The sequence below is a fragment of the Corylus avellana genome, chromosome ca2 (assembly GCF_901000735.1).
Source record: "Corylus avellana chromosome ca2, CavTom2PMs-1.0".
In the NCBI taxonomy this organism is placed as follows: Eukaryota; Viridiplantae; Streptophyta; class Magnoliopsida; order Fagales; family Betulaceae; genus Corylus; species Corylus avellana.
Window position 1 is genome coordinate 41435235 of NC_081542.1, and position 21969 is coordinate 41457203.

The 21969-nt window shown below is 37.1% G+C and overlaps 1 protein-coding gene, 1 long non-coding RNA gene and 1 other non-coding gene across 3 annotated transcripts in view; 1 reads left to right on the forward strand and 2 right to left on the reverse strand.

The window, feature by feature from the left end:
* The window catches only part of LOC132169807 (receptor-like protein kinase FERONIA), a 32269-nt gene extending 10524 nt beyond the window's left edge, over positions 1-21745 (reverse strand). The window contains exons 1-2 of the mRNA XM_059580770.1: positions 20289-21745; positions 306-320 (exon numbers count right to left, since the gene is read on the reverse strand). Coding sequence (XP_059436753.1) covers positions 306-320; positions 20289-21745 — 1472 coding nt within the window. The remainder of the gene's footprint in view (positions 1-305; positions 321-20288) is intronic.
* Positions 1278-1350, reverse strand: TRNAA-UGC (transfer RNA alanine (anticodon UGC)). The gene has a single exon. It is a non-coding gene; the product is annotated as a tRNA-Ala (tRNA).
* LOC132173007 (uncharacterized) lies at positions 12797-13183 on the forward strand. Its single transcript, XR_009439221.1, has 3 exons — positions 12797-12835; positions 12911-13015; positions 13122-13183. It is a non-coding gene; the product is annotated as an uncharacterized LOC132173007 (long non-coding RNA).
* Positions 21746-21969: the final 224 nt, after the last annotated feature.

Genomic DNA, 21969 nt, shown 5'->3' on the forward strand with positions numbered 1-21969 from the left:
CAGCTTTCGTAAAAAATTCCTCGTCCAAAAAAAAAAAAAGAAGAGTGCTCACTTTCTCCATAGTATCTTAGAAAGTTAGTTTATGCGTGAGTAGAGGTTAAGCACCTGGAAAGGTCGAAGAATTGCATGAAGAACAGTGAGGGCATTTATGGTCTTCCATTTACAATCTGCACTATTGCTAATAAGACTACTATTTTGAATAGCAGACCGCAGATCAGGTACGAGTTCAGGCCACGAATTCTGCTTCACAAACTCATCCGCAACAATGACCCGAAACTGCCAGCATACACATCCAAAGCTTACACACATAAGAAATGGTGCTGAATGGAAAGTTTGAATGACAAGATAAGAATAGGCATACCACTTCGACCAGAACTTTTAAAACTGCCGGTTCAACTTGAAGCAAAGCTCGCATGAGCTGGTCCTTGAACTCCTTACTGACTTTTGACGACGATGTACCATCGTCATTGATACTTCGCCTAGTGAAATTCTTAAGGTAGGTGGCAGCAGCAACTTTTTTACCTTGGCTTTCACCTCCTATAGATAAAAAGTTATAAGCTAACTAACACCATATTTCAAGTAAAATTTAGCCATTTCAAGGAATAAAAGATAAAATTAAGCGCAATTGAGCAATAACGAATATGAATCAATGAGCTTTGACCTTATATCAACCAATTCACCATGATTGATCAACAAGAAACTTAGGGTGCGTTTGGCTGCTTAAAAAAGGTGGAACCAAGAAAATGTAAACGAAATCATTTTTAATGCTAAATTCTTCTAAGTTCCATGTTTGTGGCTTCAATTTTCGCAATGGACATAGCACTAATTGTATGAAATTACAAGGACGAATATAAAATAGTAGCAAATTTGTAGTCCAAACCGTGTTTATTATCAAAGAAAATACAGTTGCTATGAACGGAAAAATTGTAAGATCAGCGCTGGGGTTAGTACCGGCGGCGATGGAGAGGAGGGAGAAAGGAAAATCCGGCCATGCAGAGAGGCGTTCAAGAGCTTCTGACGCGGCGCGAACAACGTTGCCATCTGGACTGAGCGTCTCGCTCAGCAGCTGAGCGATTTGAGCGACCTCCATTTGTGGGTTGTACAAGCTTTGGTGGCTTTCGCAGAAACCCTAATTTATTGGGCGGGAAAACTTATTTATAGTAAAAGTAGACACTGTGATCAGTAGTGGCAGAGATGTAAATCCGTGAAAAGGGTAAAAATCTGAAACGGACATAAAACGATCTGCTGGAGTGGTGAATTTGAACTGAAAAATAAAATGGAGATGCGGGGTATCGAACCCCGTACCTCTCGCATGCAAAGCGAGCGCTCTACCGTTTGAGCTACATCCCCACTGACAAATGACCCTTTTTTTCAGATCATTAACTATAAAATCCAAAATAATGGCTTCTTTTTAAAAATAAACGGAACCTATCGGCTATAATGTATAATGGTTTTCCGTCCTTAACACTCAAATTTCTGCTTGACTATGCTTGATTTAGTTTGAGAAAATAGTCATTTTAAAACACAGTACAACAAATTAGTTTAAGTGTTTAATAAAATTGCCGTTCGATCCATAAAATTGAGGGTTTCTAAAACACACCTTTTTTCTAGATTTGAAAACATAAATCTTTGTCATGTTTAAACTACCATTTTTAAAAAAATACATAATCATATGGAACACTTTTCAAAATTTTATTTAAAAACATATTTTTAGTTTGCGAAATTGCAGGCTAAACAGACTCTTACCATACAGCTTCTGTGATGAACAACTTAAGTGTCATTGTTAAATAATATCTTTCCGAAGTCAATAAATCATTGGCTTAAAATAAAATGTTGGCTTAAAAAAAAAAGAGATAAAAAAGGGAAAAATGCAAAATGCAAAATCAATTTTTGTAATTTTACTGAGTTGCAAATAACTCTTATGGGTTTAAAAAGCGGCTATAAGCTCTATATGGTATGCAAGAAAATACAAATAGGTTACTAAACCTAACTTTCGTTCATAATTTTGACAAAAAAACGTCAAGGATGCCAAGCCATGCCAACACCAATCGTTACAATAACAAATAATAAAAAAAACAAACAAACAAAAGAGGGGAAAAAAATAAATAAATAAAAGACGTTTATCCACCACCCCGCTTTGAGTCTAAGGGTGGTTGTAACCATCCTCGACCATTTTGGAGTGGTAGAATCACTCTCAATTAGGGCTGTCAAAATTTATCGGGAAACCGGAACCGGAACCGGGAAACCGGGGACCCGGTTCCGGTTCCGGTTGCAAAAAAGAAAAAAATCGGGACCCCGGTTCCGATCCCGGTTTTTGGCACCCGGTAAAAACCGGGAAAACCGGAACCGGGTGCATATATAATTATATATATAAAATAATATATTTTAATATTTTATATTAATAATTTAATATATATTTTTTTGTTTTTAGCCATTTACCACTTAGGGTTCTTTTTTCACGCTTCTCTTCTTTCTTCCAAGCTTCCAGCCACGCCTCTCTTCTTTCTTCTTGGCTTCCAGCCGCCACTCTCTCTCTCTCTCTCTCTCTCTCTTTTTGTCCATACATAATACATATATGTATTGGCATTGATTTTGTTGAGGGAGAGGAGTTTTGTTGGGTTTTGCCGAGGGAGAGGAGTTTTGGGTTGTGGGTTTTCTGGGTGTTGCTGGGTTTTGCTGAGGGAGATGAGTTTTGGGTTGTTAATTTTCTGGGTTTTGTTGGGGTGTTCTCTGCCATGGCCGAATGGTGGAGTTTTGGGTTGTTAATTTTTTGATTTGATTTCATAGAGGAGTTTGAGTTTTGGTTTGGATGTTTTCTTGAGTGTTTGTAACAGTGGAAAAACAAGATTCCTCTTGTTTGGAGAAGATGATGTTCATGGACTGAGATGCAGAGTTTTTGTGGCTGGGTCCGGCAAGAAAGTTGCCGGAGAAGGTGACCGTGGGTTTCTTCAAAAACCGGTTACCGGACCAGGTGTAAAACCGGAACCGGCCGGTAACCGGGACCCCGGTTAACCGGGGTCCCGGTTCCGGTTCCGGTTTCTCAAAACCGAAAACCGGGGTACCCTGGTTCCGGTTCCCGGTTTTGGCCAAAAACCGGGAAACCGGACCGGGTTGACACCCCTAACTGTAGTTTACCTAAATTACAAATTGCTTCATATCGTATTAAAGTAAAATTAAAGGTACAAAATTTGACTTCAGGGAATAAACTGTTTATTTTTTTAAAATATCTAAAGAACCGTACATTTGATTTTACTTTGTTAAAAGAATAGAGGTATTATAAAAATATAACAAAATAAGTAGACTTTTTGATACAATTTGGTAGTTTGACACGCTACTTTAGTCCGTTATGAACATTGAAGGACTATATTACAAACGGCTCGTAGTTTGGAGGATTTTTATTTATATTTTTCTCTTTTATTTTTTTTTTGTAAATAAAATACGCCAAATATTTAGCTGCACAAAAAAGTTTACCAATAGCTAGAGGGCAATAAACTGGCGGGGGTTCTAAAATTTTCGGAACAAAATTTTCACCAACTCCCACACCTCCCGCCAATTGTCTCTCACTCTCACACTCACTCTATCTCTCACTCTCACTTTCTCCCTCCCTCTCTCTCGAGCTCTCTCTCTCTCACTCACTCCACGCAAGTTTCTCTCTCTCCGGCATCTGTTTCCGGCACACCTCTCTCACTGCCAGCTCTCACTCCGGCGAACTTAACGCTCTCTTGTAGCTCTCTCAGGTATGAGTTTCTCCTAAACCCTTGCAAACATTAAATGCCTCTCAATCACTCAAATAGTATCCATGAATTGTGATTTGAAGAAATTAAGTATTTGGGTACTTTCTCTCTTCTTCTCTTTCTAGTTTTTCCCCTATCGAACTAATTGGTTTCATTCAAAAACTGCCTTGGACCCCTAAATTTGGCTAAATGAGTGATTAGTGGGAGGAAATATGAGAGAGCTTTTAATGGGAGCCAGGAATTTAAGACTTGTATTTCATTCCAATTCCAAAAAAAACTTTGACATTTGAGTAAGCCAAAATTAAGCCAAAAGGAAAAGTAAGCCAAAATTATCATGACATTTGAGTTAGATAGAGAAGGTCCGGTATGGGGAAGAAGAGAACAGAACATATAACATCTCGAGAGATGTTTGCTGTGTTAATGTTTTATAACTGTATATAAAATGTATAGGGATTTTTAGGGGGGTGGTTAAATTAGCTATTTGCCCGGTTGCATGGGTTATAGGTAGATTTTTAGCCTCTAACTCTGGGTGAATAGATATCATATCTATTAGGTTGACATGTACAAATAGATAGTGAAATATGGGCTTTTAATGGGAGCCAGGAAATGTTTTTCATGTGTTACTTTAATTTGTTTTTTGGGCTCTCCATTTTTTCTGTTGATTATTTTTGTATGATTCAATAGAATAGCTTATAGTGAGAAAGTTTTTCCAATTCAGTTGATTAAACTGACATCTGATCTTAGAATATTTGATTTTTGCTCTTCCAATTCAGTTGATTAAACGAATAATATAAAATCTGAATTCTCCTGTTTCTTCAAGATTTTACTCTTTCAAGATTTCATTCTAAATTTACTTTCTTAGTTTGCTATTGAGGCAATTCTTTAGGTCCATTTACAAATGTTTCTCTTGCTGTATCGAAGACATGGAAAGGAAATATATGATAATTTCCAAGGATTAGGCTTTGGAGTTTGGATCTTAATATAAATGTGGAAGTGTTTGTTTCTCTTTTGTTATTAAATAATGGATTAAAACATCAATTTCTAAAACTTACTCAACTGCTCAACTGATTTTTTTGTCAAATGCTATGGTTACTGCAACCTATCTTATTTTAACTGAGTCTTTACTTATATTTTGTTCGTTTATGCCAGCAAAATGTGTAAGCAAGTTATTTTATACAAAATTTGACTTCAGGGAATAAACTGTTTATTTTTTAAAAAATATCTAAAGAACCGTACATTTGATTTTACTTTGTTAAAAGAATAGGGGTGTTATAGAAATATAACAAAATAAGTAAACTTTTTGATACAATTTGGTAGTTTGACAGGCTACTTTAGTCTGTTATGAACATTGAAGGACTATATTACAAACGGCTTGTAGTTTGGAGGGTTTTTATTGATATTTTTCTCTTTTATTTTTTTTGTAAATAAAATACCCCAAATATATATTTAGCTGCACAAAATAGTTTACCAATATAGATGGCAGTAAACTGGCGGGGGTTCTTAAATTTTCGGAACAAAATTTTCACCAAATCCCACACCTCCCGCCAATCGTCTCTCACTCTCACTCTCACTCTCACTCTGTCTCTCACTCGATCTCACTCTCTCACTCTCACTCTCTCCCTTCCTCTCTCTCGAGCTCTCTCTCTCTCACTCACTCCACGCAAGTTTCTCTCTCTCACTCACTCCACGCAAGTTTTTCATCTAGAAAGGCAGACAACAATAACATAACCTGCTGTTGGGCAATTAAAGATGTGAAATCTTAACTCATATGTATGTTTTTATCAAAAGATCATACCGAGAAAATGTAAGCTTACTTTTTATTAGTCTATATCTAGCCATTCCTTCATCGAATTATTTATTTTTGTTGATTTTGAATCGAGTTGCTTGTAATCTATGTTGAGGTGAGAATTCTTATTAAAGGCATTAGTGGTGATGCTCCCACATATAACGTATGAGTATGATGTTGTAGACCATCTTGATGGCTTTCTTGGTTTTTAGAATTGCACGATCCACAAATCACTTCATTTCATCTTATTTTACCTTGTAAAAAAGGTGCTTCATTTTTAACATTCACAATTTTGTGGTATTATTTTTTAATCTTTGCTTTGAATATGTGTGTGAATCATTAACTAGTCTGGATTTACTAGTAAATGATATAGTATGTAAATCTGGTATAGTATGTAAATCTGTGGATGTATTTACCTAATAATCTGATGACTGAGTTATTGCCCACGGCATCTCTGTCGTTGTGGGCCTTGTTGGCACATATTGGAATCTTTAGTGTGAATGAAGAGAACCATACTACGGGAAATTAGGAATGGCCATTTTCTATGATCCTTGGTATAAATACTATAACCTAAAGCACCATGAAAGTGAGTGGAATGAATGTCTTGCTATGTATTTAGATCCTAACAACAAACATTGGATTATGAATGAGGTCGTAGATAGAAAGAAAAAAGAAGAAGAGAAGTTTGGTAGGATGAGGTACTGTTAGGCCCCTCTTAAGTAATTTTCCAACAGGGAGAGGCTTTGGACATGCCCAAATATGGGCGCCACATTTGACATTCGGTTGCCCACTTGCCCCCCGATGTCTCTATTTCATATTTGCTATTCAAATAGCTAACCAGCGATATGGTATTTAGGATTACTCATTTGTGACCAAAAAAAAAAAAAATAAGGCAGAGTAGTGTGTATGATTGTAAGGTTCATGATCTCTTTGAATAAGTGAGCTTGAATCCTTAAAATATATATATTGTGAAATTATCCAATCCTTCAATCCTTTCAATCAATTAATTTAATCTCATAATGACTTTTGTATGAGAAGGTCCAGGGTCAAATATTTATAAAAAAAAAAAATTGTGAAGATATTATGTAGTTGTCTAGGGTAATTTTGTCAAATGATGTGCATCGTTTTATAGTTGTCCATTTGAAGGTCCTTAATCTCCATCATTTTGGTTGGAGTTTGGATATTTGACATTTTGTGCAGAAAAGCACAAAGCTTCAAATCCAAGCATCAAATCTATAGTGATTGTAGCTAGCTATATATATATGGTTCCTTGATATGATAGAAAGCCTTGTATTTTCCTCATCCCTCATCTTGGTAATTTAGCAAAGAAAGAGAAAGAAATAAGCGTTGGCCTTGACTCATCTTGAGCTTTCAAACTTCCAAGTGATGAGAGATTGAAAGCATTGTTAAAAGCTGGAAATCCAGATCATCACAAGTTGGAAATACAGGCTACAATGAAGTTTTTTCCTTTTGTTTTTTATGGCATTGAACGCCTATCTGCGATCGATCGCATCAGGCCTGCGATCGATCGCAGAGTACTCTGATTCTCAGTTTGAGCTTCTGATCCTGCGATCGATCCTGCGATCGATCGCAGTTTGCTCTGATTCTCACATTGAGCTTCTGATCCTGCGATCGATCGCAGTTTGCTCTGATTCTCACCTTGAGCTTCTGGTACTGCGATCGATCGCACGTGCCCTGCGCTCGATCCCCTAAGGACAGGCTTTAACATATATAACACATATACTTTTGTGGTTCCATTAAACCTATCTTCTTCTCTTGTGGTTGTATTAAACCTTGCTTCTTCTCTTATTACTTTTAGATTAGTATTAAGTCTTATTCTTATATTAGGATTATGTTATTAATTTTCTACTTCACATCTACTTCTGTTATCAAAGTTGGTATGGATTATGATTGTATTGTCTTTCCTATTTAAGTTCAATAAGGAAGCAGCACAGTAAACTTGAAACAAGACAACATTCTATAATAAATATCAAACCTAACAACAATACTAAAAAATGTAAAACTGTCATTGAGCTAAACTAGTAAATAAATTACAAATAGAAATTTGTTCTAAACTAGTAACCCACTTCTAGAATATTTTGTTAGGTAACATCGCATTGAACTAGCATCATTTCGTGTATATTTGTTTTAAACTAGTAACCCACTTCTAGAATTCTCTCATTACCCATGCTCATTTTAAACGTTCCCTCCCTTAATATTTGAGAACAGACCTCCCATTTAATTCTATTAATTCTTAAGAATCTGATCTTCTAATTCCCTTGTGTGCGTACATATACGTAACGAATAACCTCTAATAGGGACATCAATATGGATAGGAGTTGGATGCGGGAAAGTACTCGATGTTCAGAGCGATTTCAAAAAGGTGTGGAAGAATTCATGGGAATGGCAGTTAAATCAGTTAATTCACGTGATATGACAAAGTGTCCATGTCGTGATTGTGCAAATCGATATCATTCTCATATTAGCGAGGTGAAGGGTCACTTGTATATGAATAGATTTACTCCGACGTACACTAGATGGATATTTCACGGGGAAGAAGATCATTTTAGGGAAAACACTTCTACAAACATGAACACACATACAAGTGAAATGATGGAGGAGGTTGATGCAGTTGAACAATTGTTAGACGATGTATGTATGGGGACATTTGTTGATGCTAACATCGGAGAATCCTCTACTTCACAGGGCCCCACAACTGATAATCACGAACAAACAAGCTCCTTCTACCAATTTTGGGAAGATGGTTTACGAGAACTTTATCTAGGCTGCAAGAAATTTACACAAATTGCTTTTATACTGAAGATGCTTCATATAAAGGCATTCTGCAACATGAGTAACAAGGCGTTTGATATGATGATTGACTTGATAAAGACGACCATCCCAGATGGAAAAACATTGCCACGCTCGTATAGAGAAGCAATACAGTTTAGGCGACACTTGGGATTCGGTTATGATAAGATACACGCATGCAAGAATGGTTGTGTGCTTTTTTGGAAAGAACATGTAGACAAAGTGGTATGCCCAAAGTGCAACAATTCAAGATGGATTGATGGCAAAGGCAGAAAAAGTAATATTCCTCAAAAGGTCTTACGGTATTTCCCAATAAAATCGAGGTTACAACGGTTGTTTATGACAAAAGAAATGGCCAAGGAAATGCGGTGGCACAAAGAAGGTCGAGAAGATGATGGCAATACTCTCAGACACCCCGCCGATTCTATTGTATGGAAAGAGTTTGATAAAAGACATGAGTGGTTTGCAAGTGATTCCCGCAACGTGCGGCTTGGTTTAGCAAGTGATGGTTTCAACCCATATGGTAATATGAGTACAACATATAGCATATGGGCAGTAATGTTAACGGTGTACAATCTCCCTCCGTGGATGTGTATGAAGAGTCCAAATTTGATGTTGCCCCTTATTATCCCAGGGCCTTCAGATCCTGGAAAGAATATTGATGTATATTTGTGGCCATTGGTTGATGACTTGAAAGATTTATGGAATGAAGGCATACGCGTGTACGATGCATCAAAGAAAGAGACATTTCAATTGCATGCGACATTACTATGGACTATAAATGATTTTCCCGCATATGGAAAATTATCTGGGTGGTCTACAATTGGAAAGCTTGCATGTCCAGTATGTAATAAGGATACATCGTTCAGGTATTTGAAGTATGGGCATAAGGTGTGTTTCATGTGTCATCGTCGGTGGCTTCCTCGAGAGCATCCATGGCGCAAAAGAGGAGATTTGTTTGATGGTATAGAGGAGCATAGATTGCAACCTGAAGAATTGTCTGGAAGTCAATTGTTGAAACAGCTAAGAGATGCTAAGGGTTTGCAATTTGGAAAAACAAGCGGGACAAAGAGAAAGTACACAGATGTTGTGTTGAATTGGAAGAAGATAAGTATTTTCTTTGAGTTGCCTTACTGGTCAAGCTTGAAACTACGTCATAATTTAGATGTAATGCATATTAAGAAAAACATATGTGAAAGTATCTTAGGTACGTTGATGAATATCGATGGGAAGACCAAGGACACAGTCAAGGCACGAAGAGATTTACAGTTGATGGGTATACGTAAAGAATTGCATGTGCAGCCAAATGGTGAAACTTATAGGATGCCACTTGCGAAGTACACCTTGACAAGAGATGAGAAGAAGAGTTTATGTGAGTGGTTGAAAGGTGTTAAATTTCCTGACGGGTATGCATCTAACATTGGTCGATGTGTGAACAAGCTTCCTGGTAAAATTTCGGGTATGAAAAGCCACGATTGTCATGTCTTCTTACAGCGCTTGCTTCCTGTTGCAATTCGAAATTTCTCTACGTCGGAAATACGAACAACATTGACCGAGTTCAGTACATTTTTTACGCAGTTATGTGCACGGACGTTGAAAGTTGATATCCTAAAACAAATGAAAGTCGACATTGTAATAATTTTATGCAAAATAGAAAAAATATTTCCGCCAGCTTTTTTTGATGTTATGATCCATCTAGCACTTCATTTACCTCGGGAGGCCGAGCTTGCTGGTCCCGTACAAAACCGTTGGATGTATCCGTTCGAAAGAGAACTTGGAAGATATAAGAAGTGGACGCGTAACAAAGCGCGTCCAGAGGGGTCTATTGTCGAGTGTTACTTAGCTGAGGAGAGCTTGACCTTCTGTTCCAGGTACCTTCGGGGGATTGAGACAAGATGGAACCGTGAACGGAGAAATGTTGACGTTGATGTTGTAGAAATGAGCCAGCGCTTGGATGTGTTCTCCCAACGAGTTCGGCCGTTAGGAGCAGCTAAATTAGTAACACTGGATGCTAATTATTTTGCTAGGGCACGATGGTATGTGCTTACCAATTGTAACGAAACGGCCTCATATTTGGAGTAAGTTTAGTAATGGCCTTTGTGTTTTACTTGTTACGACATGTTATAATTGTAGGGTTGATGATCATTTACCAATACGTTTATTTTTCATGCAGTGAACATTATAATATGATCAAAAGAGAAGGCGGCCGTGACATTGATAAAAAGCATGAGGCTAACTTTGAACGTTGGTTCCATAAACGTTTATACAATAGTGGGCGTACTGCAGACAATGACTCAAAACAATTATATGATCTTGCATGTGGGCCTGATCGTCATGTTAGATCGTATAGAGGTTGCATCGTGAATGGGGTTAGGTATCACACGAAAGAATGTGCAGAAACTCGTACTACCCAGAACAGTGGTGTTTCTGTTTCAGGTGAGGACGAAACCTCAATAACGGAGTATTATGGTGAGTTAAAAAATATTCTAGAGTTACGTTACCCTGGCCAAAATCTCGTGTACTTGTTTGAGTGCGATTGGTGGGACACTGGGAGTGCAACAGGAGTACAAATGGACCAAGGCTTCACGATTGTGAATACTTCTCGTACATGGTGTGAATCCGACCCGTTCATCTTAGCATGTCAAGCTTCGCAAGTGTTTTACTTGGATGATCCCAAATTGGGTGGTAATTGGAAAGTGGTGCAGAAGTGGATCAATAGAGACATCTATGATATTCCAACAGTACAAAAGGGAGATAATACAGAAGATGACCAAAGACTCAGTGATGACGTATACCAGGAAGGTGAATGTGTTGGGGGTAATATGGTCTTTGTTGATGAAGCGAATGTTGAAGCCTCCACTCAATTACGTAGAGATGATGCGACAATAGCAATTGACGAATTATATATTCAACTTGATGCAAGCATGTTTGCCAACGATAACTTGCCGGACGAGGACCATTATACAAACTTTGATAAGGAAGAGGAGTTATGTAGCGACAACGATATAGACTCTGAACACGAAGAGGACTCTGAACACGAACAATCATCTTCAAGTAACAGTGATACAGATTCTGAATATGAATCTGATGATGAAATGTGTTGAACACATAAGCTCACATTTGGTGTAAGTACAAAGTGTATTAGCATATTTAATGAAGTTGATGCTCTCTCTCTCTCTCTCTCTCTCTCTATATATATATATATTGTGGTGTTTTTTTTTTTTTTTTTTACTAGCATGATTATTGTATGTTTGTCAAAAATATTGAACATGCTATATGGTTATAAATTGACTAATATAATTTTGTGGTTTTTGACTTGTTACCAGATTGATCATAACAATGACAACAACAGGACGCAAACGTGTTCCAGCAGCACAAGGCCGAGGCCGAGGGCAAGGTCAAGGTAGGGACCTTATTGACGAGCATGAGAGTCCGACTCTCAATTCTGGGTTTGGTGATACAGATATGCAAGTGTCGCCCTCGCCCCCCCCTCCTCCTCGAGTCAGTGGATGGGCATCCTTCGCATGAGTCTAATAATCCTATTCACTCAATGGCAGGATTGGATTCACAGGGAGCCGCCCCTACTGCATCTTGTAAGTTCATGAATTTTATGTTTATGAACTGTTATTTTTGTATTATTTTGGTTTGTTATAAACATTTGACAATATACTTTTCCAAATATAACTTACTACGTTACCATGTTTTGCGTAACAGCTACCACGTCTGTCAGAAGTGTAAGGGGTAAGGCCAAGTGTAAGAAGTTGAGTGACCACGTACTTAAGAATGGTCCCTTAGTGCTAAACATCCCAAATAGACACCGGGCACCTGTAGGCGAGAATGCATCATGGTTTGCAAGCAAGATTGGGGAGATTATTCGTAACATGTGCGAACTCCATCACGGTGAATGGAAAAAGGTCCCAGCTGAAGAAAAGAGCAAGTTGTTGTTTCATGTTCAGGTATGAATATCAATGTAATGTTTAATAATATGTTTCGTATGGAAAATTAATGTGACACATTTTTTACCATTGTTTTCTTATCTATTATGTATCAGTCAAACTTCGCACTGAATATGGAACGATACGAGCACATCAAAGCTGTTGAACATAAATTGGGTCGTGCATATGCTAGGCTTCGTTCGAACTTGTATAGGGATCATTACAAGAAATATTTTGACGGCATTGATAAAGACGATGATGAGGGGATTGCCAAGGCTAAGGCTATTGGGAGGGAAAACGTGCCAGCAGGGTATGGTCCTCAACAGTGGAACCTAATATGTGACTCATTTGATGACGGTAAATGGAAGGTAAATATATATTATTATACTGATTAGAATATTCAAATTGATATAATTTGCATGCACTTGAAGACATTTTATGAATAATTGTGTTTTTTTTTTTTCCAAATTTCATAGAAAAAGTCTGAACGAAATATAAAAAACAGAAGCAAATTGGAAACAAAGCACACAGCTGGGACTTGTTCATTTGTCAACGTCATTTACAAAAAGGTAAGTATCTCGTACCATAATTTAATGAAAGTAACGTTATTTAGTGTAAACTTTGATTATATGTATTATGTGTAGGAACAAGAAACAAAAGTGAAGCCTAATCCTGTTGAACTATATGAGGTTACCCATACAAGAAAAAAGGATAAACAGTTTGTGAACGACAAATGCAAAAGTCTATATGTAAGTAACTGTTTACGCTCCGATCATTAAGTTGATTAGTGAAGAACATGAATAGTAAACTTGCATGAAGTATATGTTAAACTAAGGCCAACTATGACTTGTGCAGCTTCAAATGCAAGAATTAACAACCAGTGAGGCCTTAGAGGAAGGCAATGTGGAGGGAACAAGTATGGATGACCGAATGCAAGAAATAGTCACACAAGTACTAGGGGGCCGACAAGCTGGGCACGTTAGAGGAATGGGATGCGGTCTTATTCCTACCCCTTTAAGAACTTCATCTCAAGCGTTCACCCACTTCGACAACCACGATGAGTGTAGGAAAAGACAAGAAGATACTCAAAGCGAGCTTCAACAGACTAGAATTGAACTTCATCAATACAGGGAGAATTTGCAAGCCAACGTTGAGGAAACGAACAAATTGAAAGCCACTGTTGAGTTCTTAATGTCACGTATTGGAGGGTTAGTGAAACTCTACCTATGCATTAATTTTACAAAAACACACATACTAAGTAATCATTAAAAAGCTTATTGATCATTATATGAAATTTTATTCTCTTAGGTCTGGAGGGAGCTTGCTTGGAGGTGCATCAAGTGAAGCCAACAATTGAGGGAGCTTTGGAATAACTTTATTTAGGATGTACTCTTTGATAGCATCTATTTGTGATATATTTTTTGATACTATGTATTTGGATAGTTGTTGGTACTTTCTATTTGCTAATGTGTATTTGACTATTTGTTGATCGTGATCTGTTTGGTAATGTATATTTGTTGGTACTTTTTAGTTGGTTTATATTATATTAAGATATTCCCAAAATTTTTGGTTCAACAACTTTTGAGTTAGTAAATATTTTGTAAGTTTGGGGGTGTTTGATAAGTGCCAAATATTGCATATTTGGACCCCTTTATTTACATTAGTTAATCCTTTAGCTGTGTCGTTATTTAATATTTTGTGTTAGTTTTGTGTTTTTAGTGTTTTGTAAGTCATTGAAGAAAAACTGCAGCTTTAAAGGGAAAAATGCGAAGTTTGGAAGAAAGCATATTTTGAGAAGACCTAGATGATGTGGTTAAGTTCAACCAAATCCAAGGAAAATGTTAAATCAGATTAAAGTTCAGATTGGATAAGATTTCGGATCGGATTCAAATTCAGATTCTGCATACGTCTTAGTATTTTCACCATAACTCTCCGTTCAAATATCGGATTGAAGTGATTCAAACGGCATTAGAAAGCTAGCTCAAAATACTACAATTTGTTGTGAAATAGGATTTTCGTAATTCGGACGGTTTCTATGTCAAAATCGCCCCGCAATTAAGAGACATAAATTTGGACGAATCCTAGTCCGATTTCAGACTTCTATTTTGACTGGGAGACAGACCTCCGAATTATCTAGGTTTACTTGGGCTTCTAGGACTTCCCTAAGCCTATAAATAGACTTCTTTGCATTCAAGAAAAGAGACACAATCCCAGAGAGCAAAATTCTTTTGTTTAGTTTTTCTTTAGGTTTAGGTTTAGGTTTAGATTTTATTTTTATGTAGAGCTAAATTCTCAACTAAGGTTGGGGATGAAGCCTCACCGATGAAGAACATCACTTTTATGTAAGTTTTTATTATTCTGATTTTATTGGGTTTTTTATTTCAATTGTTTTACTTTTAATCAATTGTATGGATTGATTCTTGGATATCTCTTGTGATTCAAGGATACATGTGATGATTTGAGATAATTTCATATGATTGATTGCTTGGCTTTTAACTCATAAAAATTGGATATCCCTTGTGATTTGTTCTACGGATACATCTGGTGTTTCAATTGAATTTGGATTCCTTTTGTGATTTGGTCAATGAATGGATACATAGGATGGTTTTGATTAATTCTTTGAAGCATAGTAAAACATATCTATGATTTAATTTGTGAGAACTTCGGATTAATATTGATGAACATAAAATATGTTGTTATGATTTGGTGAGTGTGAATTCCTAAACCTTAGTACCTTTATCCTTAGATTTACTTATTTTATTTAGTTTATGTTTATCCTTTAATTTTCAAAACTCAAAAATCAAAACCCTTTTGGAACTAGATTAGGATTTAATTAGTTTAGATATAAATTGCTCTTTCAAAAATACAATTCTCTGTGGGATCGACCTCTCACTTGCAATCCATTAAACTACAATTGATTCGTGCACTTGCGAGTTAAATAAATTTGCACAACAAGTTTTTGGCGCTGTTGCCGGGGAATTGTTCAATTTTTGAAACCAATTTATTTCTAAAATTAGTTTTATTCTTCTACTAGTTATAATTAGGATTTTATTTTTCTGCAATTTGTTTTGTTTTATTCGTGTTACTAATAAAAAAAAAAAAAGATTTTTCTTGTTGCTTTTTGTTTTGTTTGGCTTGTTTTACAATTCTGCCGCAGCACCTTCCGCACATCAGCGCGATCGAGCGCACTCATAGCAAAAGCAGCAGTTCCGTAGATCTTTGCCAAAAATTTATTTTTGGTCCTTTTTGTGAGTTTTTAAATTTTCATTTTCATTTTTTTTATTGTGTTAGCTGTTCTTTTAGTTTATTTTATTTTTAAAAAAAAAAATTTGGTTAATATTTTATGTGGGATATCTGCATGCTAAAAAGTGAGGGGAAGCATGAATTTTCATTTGAATGATTTTAATGCATCTCCTAGTTATAGGACATCAGCTCCTACCAACTATCCTCAAAATTTTTACCCATATAAACCATGTTCATTTTGTTTCAATCCTTATCATGAGGAAAACAATTGTCCAAATCTGCGAGCTGAGCTCGATGACTTATGGGACAAATTATACCAAATCAGAGCAGCTAGATCTAACTTTTCATATGAACAAATGAACACTAGTTTCTCCAGCCTGGGGTTTGATTCAAATTTCAATTGTTATAACTCGGACTGGAGCAACCAATCTGGTTTCTCATGGTCAGCTCAAGCTACAGGAAATTATGCTCACCAATTTGATGAATTGCACCATTTAGAATATCCGCAGTTCGATCAGCAACCTCAACCTCCCATTTATCAGTCTACCACTCAAGCGCCACAGCCTGCACCACAGTCATCATTGGAAGCCATGATGAAAACACTAATAGAAAAAGTCGACCAGTCCAACTCCCAAGCTATACAAGAGCTCAAGAATTCCAACTCCCAAGCTATACAAGAGCTAAAAGGTTTTACCAATCAAGCTGTACAGGAGCTGAGGAATTCCAACATGGCTAATGGTAGAGACATACAAGAACTTAAGCAAGCCATGACCAAGATAGAAGGACAGATCGGTCATCTAGTTGCTGACTTCAACAGAATAGAGGAAGAAGAGCTTCAAAGTCAGCTGATGGCTGAAAGACACTACATGATGGATGAGGATGATTCTGAAAATTCTTATCATGAGCATGCCCAAGTCACCATCACACTTGAGAGTGAGGAAATTGTGGATAACAAAGAGGAGGAAGAGAAGGATGAGCAAGTTGAGCACTCTGAGCAAGTTGAGCACCATGAAAATAGTGAACTCCCAATGGATCCTAATCTGCCCAGTGACATGGAAGTGAGTACTGAAGCTCCTGCCTGCATCACTGTCCCTCTTGAGACACATCAAGAGCCCAAAGCTTCAGCGCCTAAATATCTCAAAGTGCCATCTTATGTCAAGATACTCAAGGACTTGTGCACACAAGCACACAAATCTAGGAACCACTTTCCTAAGACGATCCTTCAAAGCAAGAAATTCTACATAAGATGGCGAAACATCCTTTCAGAGGGGTATGAAGTTTTGAAGAAGAAGGGGTGGAAGGGATTGGTTGGACATCCGCATGATAGGGGGAAGCACTGTAAAGTTTTCTCCTCCAGTTTATTTTCTGCACTTCACTCCAAAAATTCTTTCTTTCCTTTTTCATTACATGTTAATTTTATTTGTTTTTGTTTCTAACAACAATTAATCTTTTGATATTGTTTCTATGAAAAAAATATTGCTGTTAGTTTTTATTGATAGGTGTTTTGGTGTTTAAGTTTGGGGGACGCCCTAGCCTTGTTCACACTCAGATTTCTTTATTTCCGGCAATGTATTTCTATGCTACACATTGAGGGCAATGTGTAATTCAAGTTTGGGGGTATGGAAAAACACTTTGTCTATTTATTTTTGTTTTTATTTGTTTATTTTTATTTGTCATTTTGTGTTAAAAAATTTGAAAAAGAAAAAAAAAATTGTGCTATGTTGTTGTCAAGTTTGAGTTAAACTATAACTGTGATTTGCATTTCATTAGCTTGCTTAAAGGGTTGAACATCATCATTATGTCATTAGAAGTTTGAGTCCTTTGACTTATTTTTGGGTAAAAGAGATTTCACTTGTTTTGAAATAAATTTTTATGAGCACATTAGCATGTTTTCTGTGAGGTATGATGTTTGAGCTTAAGCTTGTTCTCTTTGAGATTTGTTGGATGACCTATTGATGAATAACCATTGGCTTGCAAGATCTAAGAAAAAAATAAATAAAAAAGAGAAGGAAAAAGAAAAGAAAGATCATGTTGAGTTTTCCGCTGAGTAACCGGACCTCTTGCCTAATTAAGCATTGAGTGTTCGGTGTGAAGTTCGTGTTGATTTATGATATGGCTAGTCTAGCTTCGTAGCCTTTTTGACTTAAGTTAATAAGTCCTTAGGGATGTTTTACATCTAGTGCCCTAAAGCCACCTGGCTTGGGAGTCATTGGCCTAACACTTGTTACATGAGTCAATTAGAAAGCTTAAGGGAGTTGTACATTGCAGAGCCTGTTAAAAAAAAAAAAAAAGCATATCATGCCTTGGTTGTTTGATTTGGTAGGGATTCTTACAAATTTTATGGAACTTGTCTTGAGTTTAAACTGAAAGCTTCATGATTGTATGCTAATTACACTTTACACATTTCAGAACATATGAGGTCTCAATTGTCCATTTATGAGTGATTTGATTTTGGATTTACTTTTGACTGTTATGATGGTGTTTGTCTTTTTAAGTTTGCTCATGAATAAGAATCATGGTTTATGTGAAACTTCTTTCTTGTTAACAACATAGTGCACAATGTTTGTGGGTATCATTCCTGTTAAGCCCTCACGAGACTTTACTTGTCCACTAGGGATGCCTAGGGGTATAAAAGGCTTGTTGCATATGCTAAATGCAATCGTCTCTCACATGAAAGAGGATTTATGTTTCTTGCTTTCATTTTATTTTTTCGTTTTGTTTTGCTAAGGGACTAACAAAATGTAAGTTTGGGGGTGTTTGATAAGTGCCAAATGTTGCATATTTGGACCCCTTTATTTACATTAGTTAATCCTTTAGATGTGTCGTTATTTAATATTTTGTGTTAGTTTTGTGTTTTCAGTGTTTTGTAGGTCATTAAAGAAAAACTACAGCTTTAAAGGAAAAAAATGAAAAGTTAGGAAGAAAGCATACTTTGAGAAGACCTAGATGATGTGGTTAAGATCAACCAAATCTAAGAAAAAGGTTAAATCGGATTAAAGATTAGATTGGATTAAAGATAGATTGGATAAGATTTCAGATCGGATTCAAATTCAGATTCTATACATGTCTCAGTATTTTGATTATAACTTTTCGTTCAAATATCGAATTGAAGTGATTCAAGTGACACTGGAAAGCTAACTCAAAATACTACAATTCATTGTGAAATAGGATTTTCCTAATTCGGACGGTTACTATGCCTAAATCGCCCCGCAATAAAAGGTCACAAATCTGGACAAATCCTATTCCGATTTCAGACTTCTATTTTGACTGGGAGACAGACCTCCGAATTATTTAGGTTTAATAAGGTTTTTAGGACTTTCCTAAGCCTATAAATAGACTTCTTTGCATTCAAAAAAAGATACAATCCCAGAGAGCAAAATTCTTTTGTTTAGTTTTTCTTTAGGTTTAGGTTTAGGTTTAGGTTTAGATTTTATTTTTATGTGGAGCTAAATTCCCAACTAAGGTTGGGGATGAAGCCTCACCGATGAAGAACAACATCACTTTTATGTAAGTTTTTATTATTATGATTTTATTGGGTTTTTTATTTCAATTGTTTTACTTTTAATCAATTGTATGGATTGATTCTTGGATATCTCTTGTGATTCAAGGATACATGTGATGATTTGAGATAATTTCATATGATTGATTGCTTGGCTTTTAACTCATAAAAATTGGATATCCCTTGTGATTTGTTCTACGGATACATCTGGTGTTTCAATTGAATTTGGATTGCTTTTGTGATTTGGTCAATGAATGGATACATGGGATGGTTTTGATTAATTCTTTGAAGCATAGTAAAACATATCTATGATTTAATTTATGATAATTTTGAATTAACATTGATGAACATAAAGTATGTTGTTATGATTTGGTGAGTGTGAATTCCCAAACCTTAGTACTTTTATCCTTAGATTTACTTATTTTATTTAGTTTATGTTTATCCTTTAATTTTCAAAACTCAAAAATCAAAACCCTTTTGGAACTAGATTAGGATTTAATTAGTTTAGATATAAATTGCTCTTTCAAAAATACAATTCTTTGTGGGATCGACCTCGCACTTGCAATCCATTAAACTACAATCGATTCGTGCACTTGCGAGTTAAATAAATTTGCACAACAAATACTTCGAACAAAACTACACCAAACGAGTATACATCAGACTTCTGAGACAATTGTTGACGTCGGTAATATTTCGGATCAAAATACCCAAAAGTACCCTTGACATTTGTGCTAACGTGGGCCTCAGACTTTCCTATTTTGGATAACCCACAATCAGACACCTTTGCTACCCATTTCTCATCTAATAAGATATTTGTCGTCTTCACATCACGATGAATGATTGTGTGGTTCGCACCCGTGTGAAGGTAGTTCAACCCACGTGCTGCACCGATACAGATTTCCAACCGTTGCTTCCAGCAAAGAGGAGGATTATCAGTAGTTTTGTGGAGATGATCACGGAAGGTCCCACGAGCCATAAAATCATAGAGGAGGATCATCTCATTGCCATCGTTACAGTAGCCTATTAAAGAAACGAGATGACGGTGGCGAAGCTGGGAGAGCATCTCGATTTCGGTCTCATACTCGTGAGCCCCTTGTTGAGAACCGGGTGTCAACCGCTTGATCGCAACTAGGTTGGCCCCACCGTCAATGTTTATGTACCCTTTGTACACATTACCAAACCCACCAACACCAATTATGAGAGCGTCGTCAAAGTTGTCGGTAGCTGCTTTAATCTTAGCCAATGAAAAATGACGACACTGATCAGACGGCAAAGATGACCTGCAGGTCTTTGTTGAGTCCTGGTCTCTTTTGCACTGCCGGAGAATGAAGAATCCGAGAATGGATAGCACAACAAAGCTGAAAACTCCACCACCACCGACGACACCTATTATTGTAGTGTTATTCTTGGACTTGGTCGGTGCTGTTGACGGAGCTATTATTGTAGTGTTTTTCTTGGGTTTCGTTGGAGGGATCAAAGCAACTAGGCCGGGATTGGATATGCCATTAGAGGTGCCTGCTTTATTGATTTCGACACCGTTCAAGATTGCATCATTGTAAAGAGCGTGCGTCTCTTTTGAGTTTGTTTTCAATGCGAGAGAGAGGTTCATTTTCTTGTCGCCTTCTTTGCCAAACATGGAAACCGCGTAGTCTCTATATACCGGAACACCATTTCCACCACTCCACACTATCACATCGGCTGCTCTCTCTGCGGTCATATTTGCTATGAAAATTAGAAACACTCTTTTGTTTATCCGAGTAATCTCTGGTTGAAACTCGCAGAAGTGTAGCCTAATGAGATAGACAAATCCAGAATCTACGGGAAATTCCCAGGTGAGATTGATAGTTTTGTCACTCCCCATAGTCCGGGCAGTGCGATAGACGTCTTCTGGCGCAGTGTACGGAGGTACACTGGTGAACTTTAGTTCAATAGTTGAATTAGAAGGTAGAAAAGATTCTCTATATTCTGATAAGTACTCGTTGTCCGGACTCCAGCCCCAGAACATGCCAGTGTCTTTAGAGGGTAAGATGGAGCGACCTCCAACATTTACTCTGTATAACATCTCGAGAGCAGTGTTGTTCTCGATGCGGTACTTGCTCTCCTGGCCTATAAAAGATAACCCCTCATCAGTAGATGGGGTGTAATAGAGATTGGTAGGCATCGACAAGATTTCAATTCCATTGATAAAAGCGTGTGAATTAGAAGCGCTGGGAGTGATGGTGATGTTCAACATCTGATCTTCCACGATGCTGATTAAGTATTCTCTCAATATGGTATCCTCTTTAAGTGAAGGGCTGAAATTGTCAAGAAGAGTAAAGCGTCCCGCTTTGACAGAAAATTGGGGTTTAGAGCGATCAAATTTGGGGTATGAAGCCGGGTTGAAGTATAGTCGAATGAATTTTTGGCCGGCTTTGACCGGGAACATGTAGGTGAATTCGGAGAGAGAGACCCGGGCAGTGGTATAGGGTGTTTGGGCAGCAGAGGAGCGTTGAACTGAGCTGGCGCCAAAAGATGTCTGGTTTTGAAAGTGGTCAATGGGGGAGAATTTTGAAGACACTTCTCCAATCCAGATTCGCTCGTCTAGAGAAGTTGAATTGCCAGAGGAACCACAGGTTACGAGCATCATACCGACCGGTGTGTAAGGATACGGCGAGCCACCGGCGACGGTGCTTGTCAGATGGTATAGCAAGACGGCTAAGTAGAGAGGTGTAAAACGTGGTAAGAGGTTGGTCCACATCGTACCGCACACAGACACAGTGAGAGAGAGGGATAAGGAAAGCTCATTACGTAGTACAGGTTTTTTTATTTTTGGTAAAACTTCACTTGAAGCCTATCCTGCATTTTGACAAGTCCTTTAAACTTTAAAACCTTTTAATTTAAGTTCTTAAACTTTCAATTGTAATCAATTTGAACTCCTTTGTCAGATTTAGCGGTTAACTTTACTAACAATAACTAAAAAGA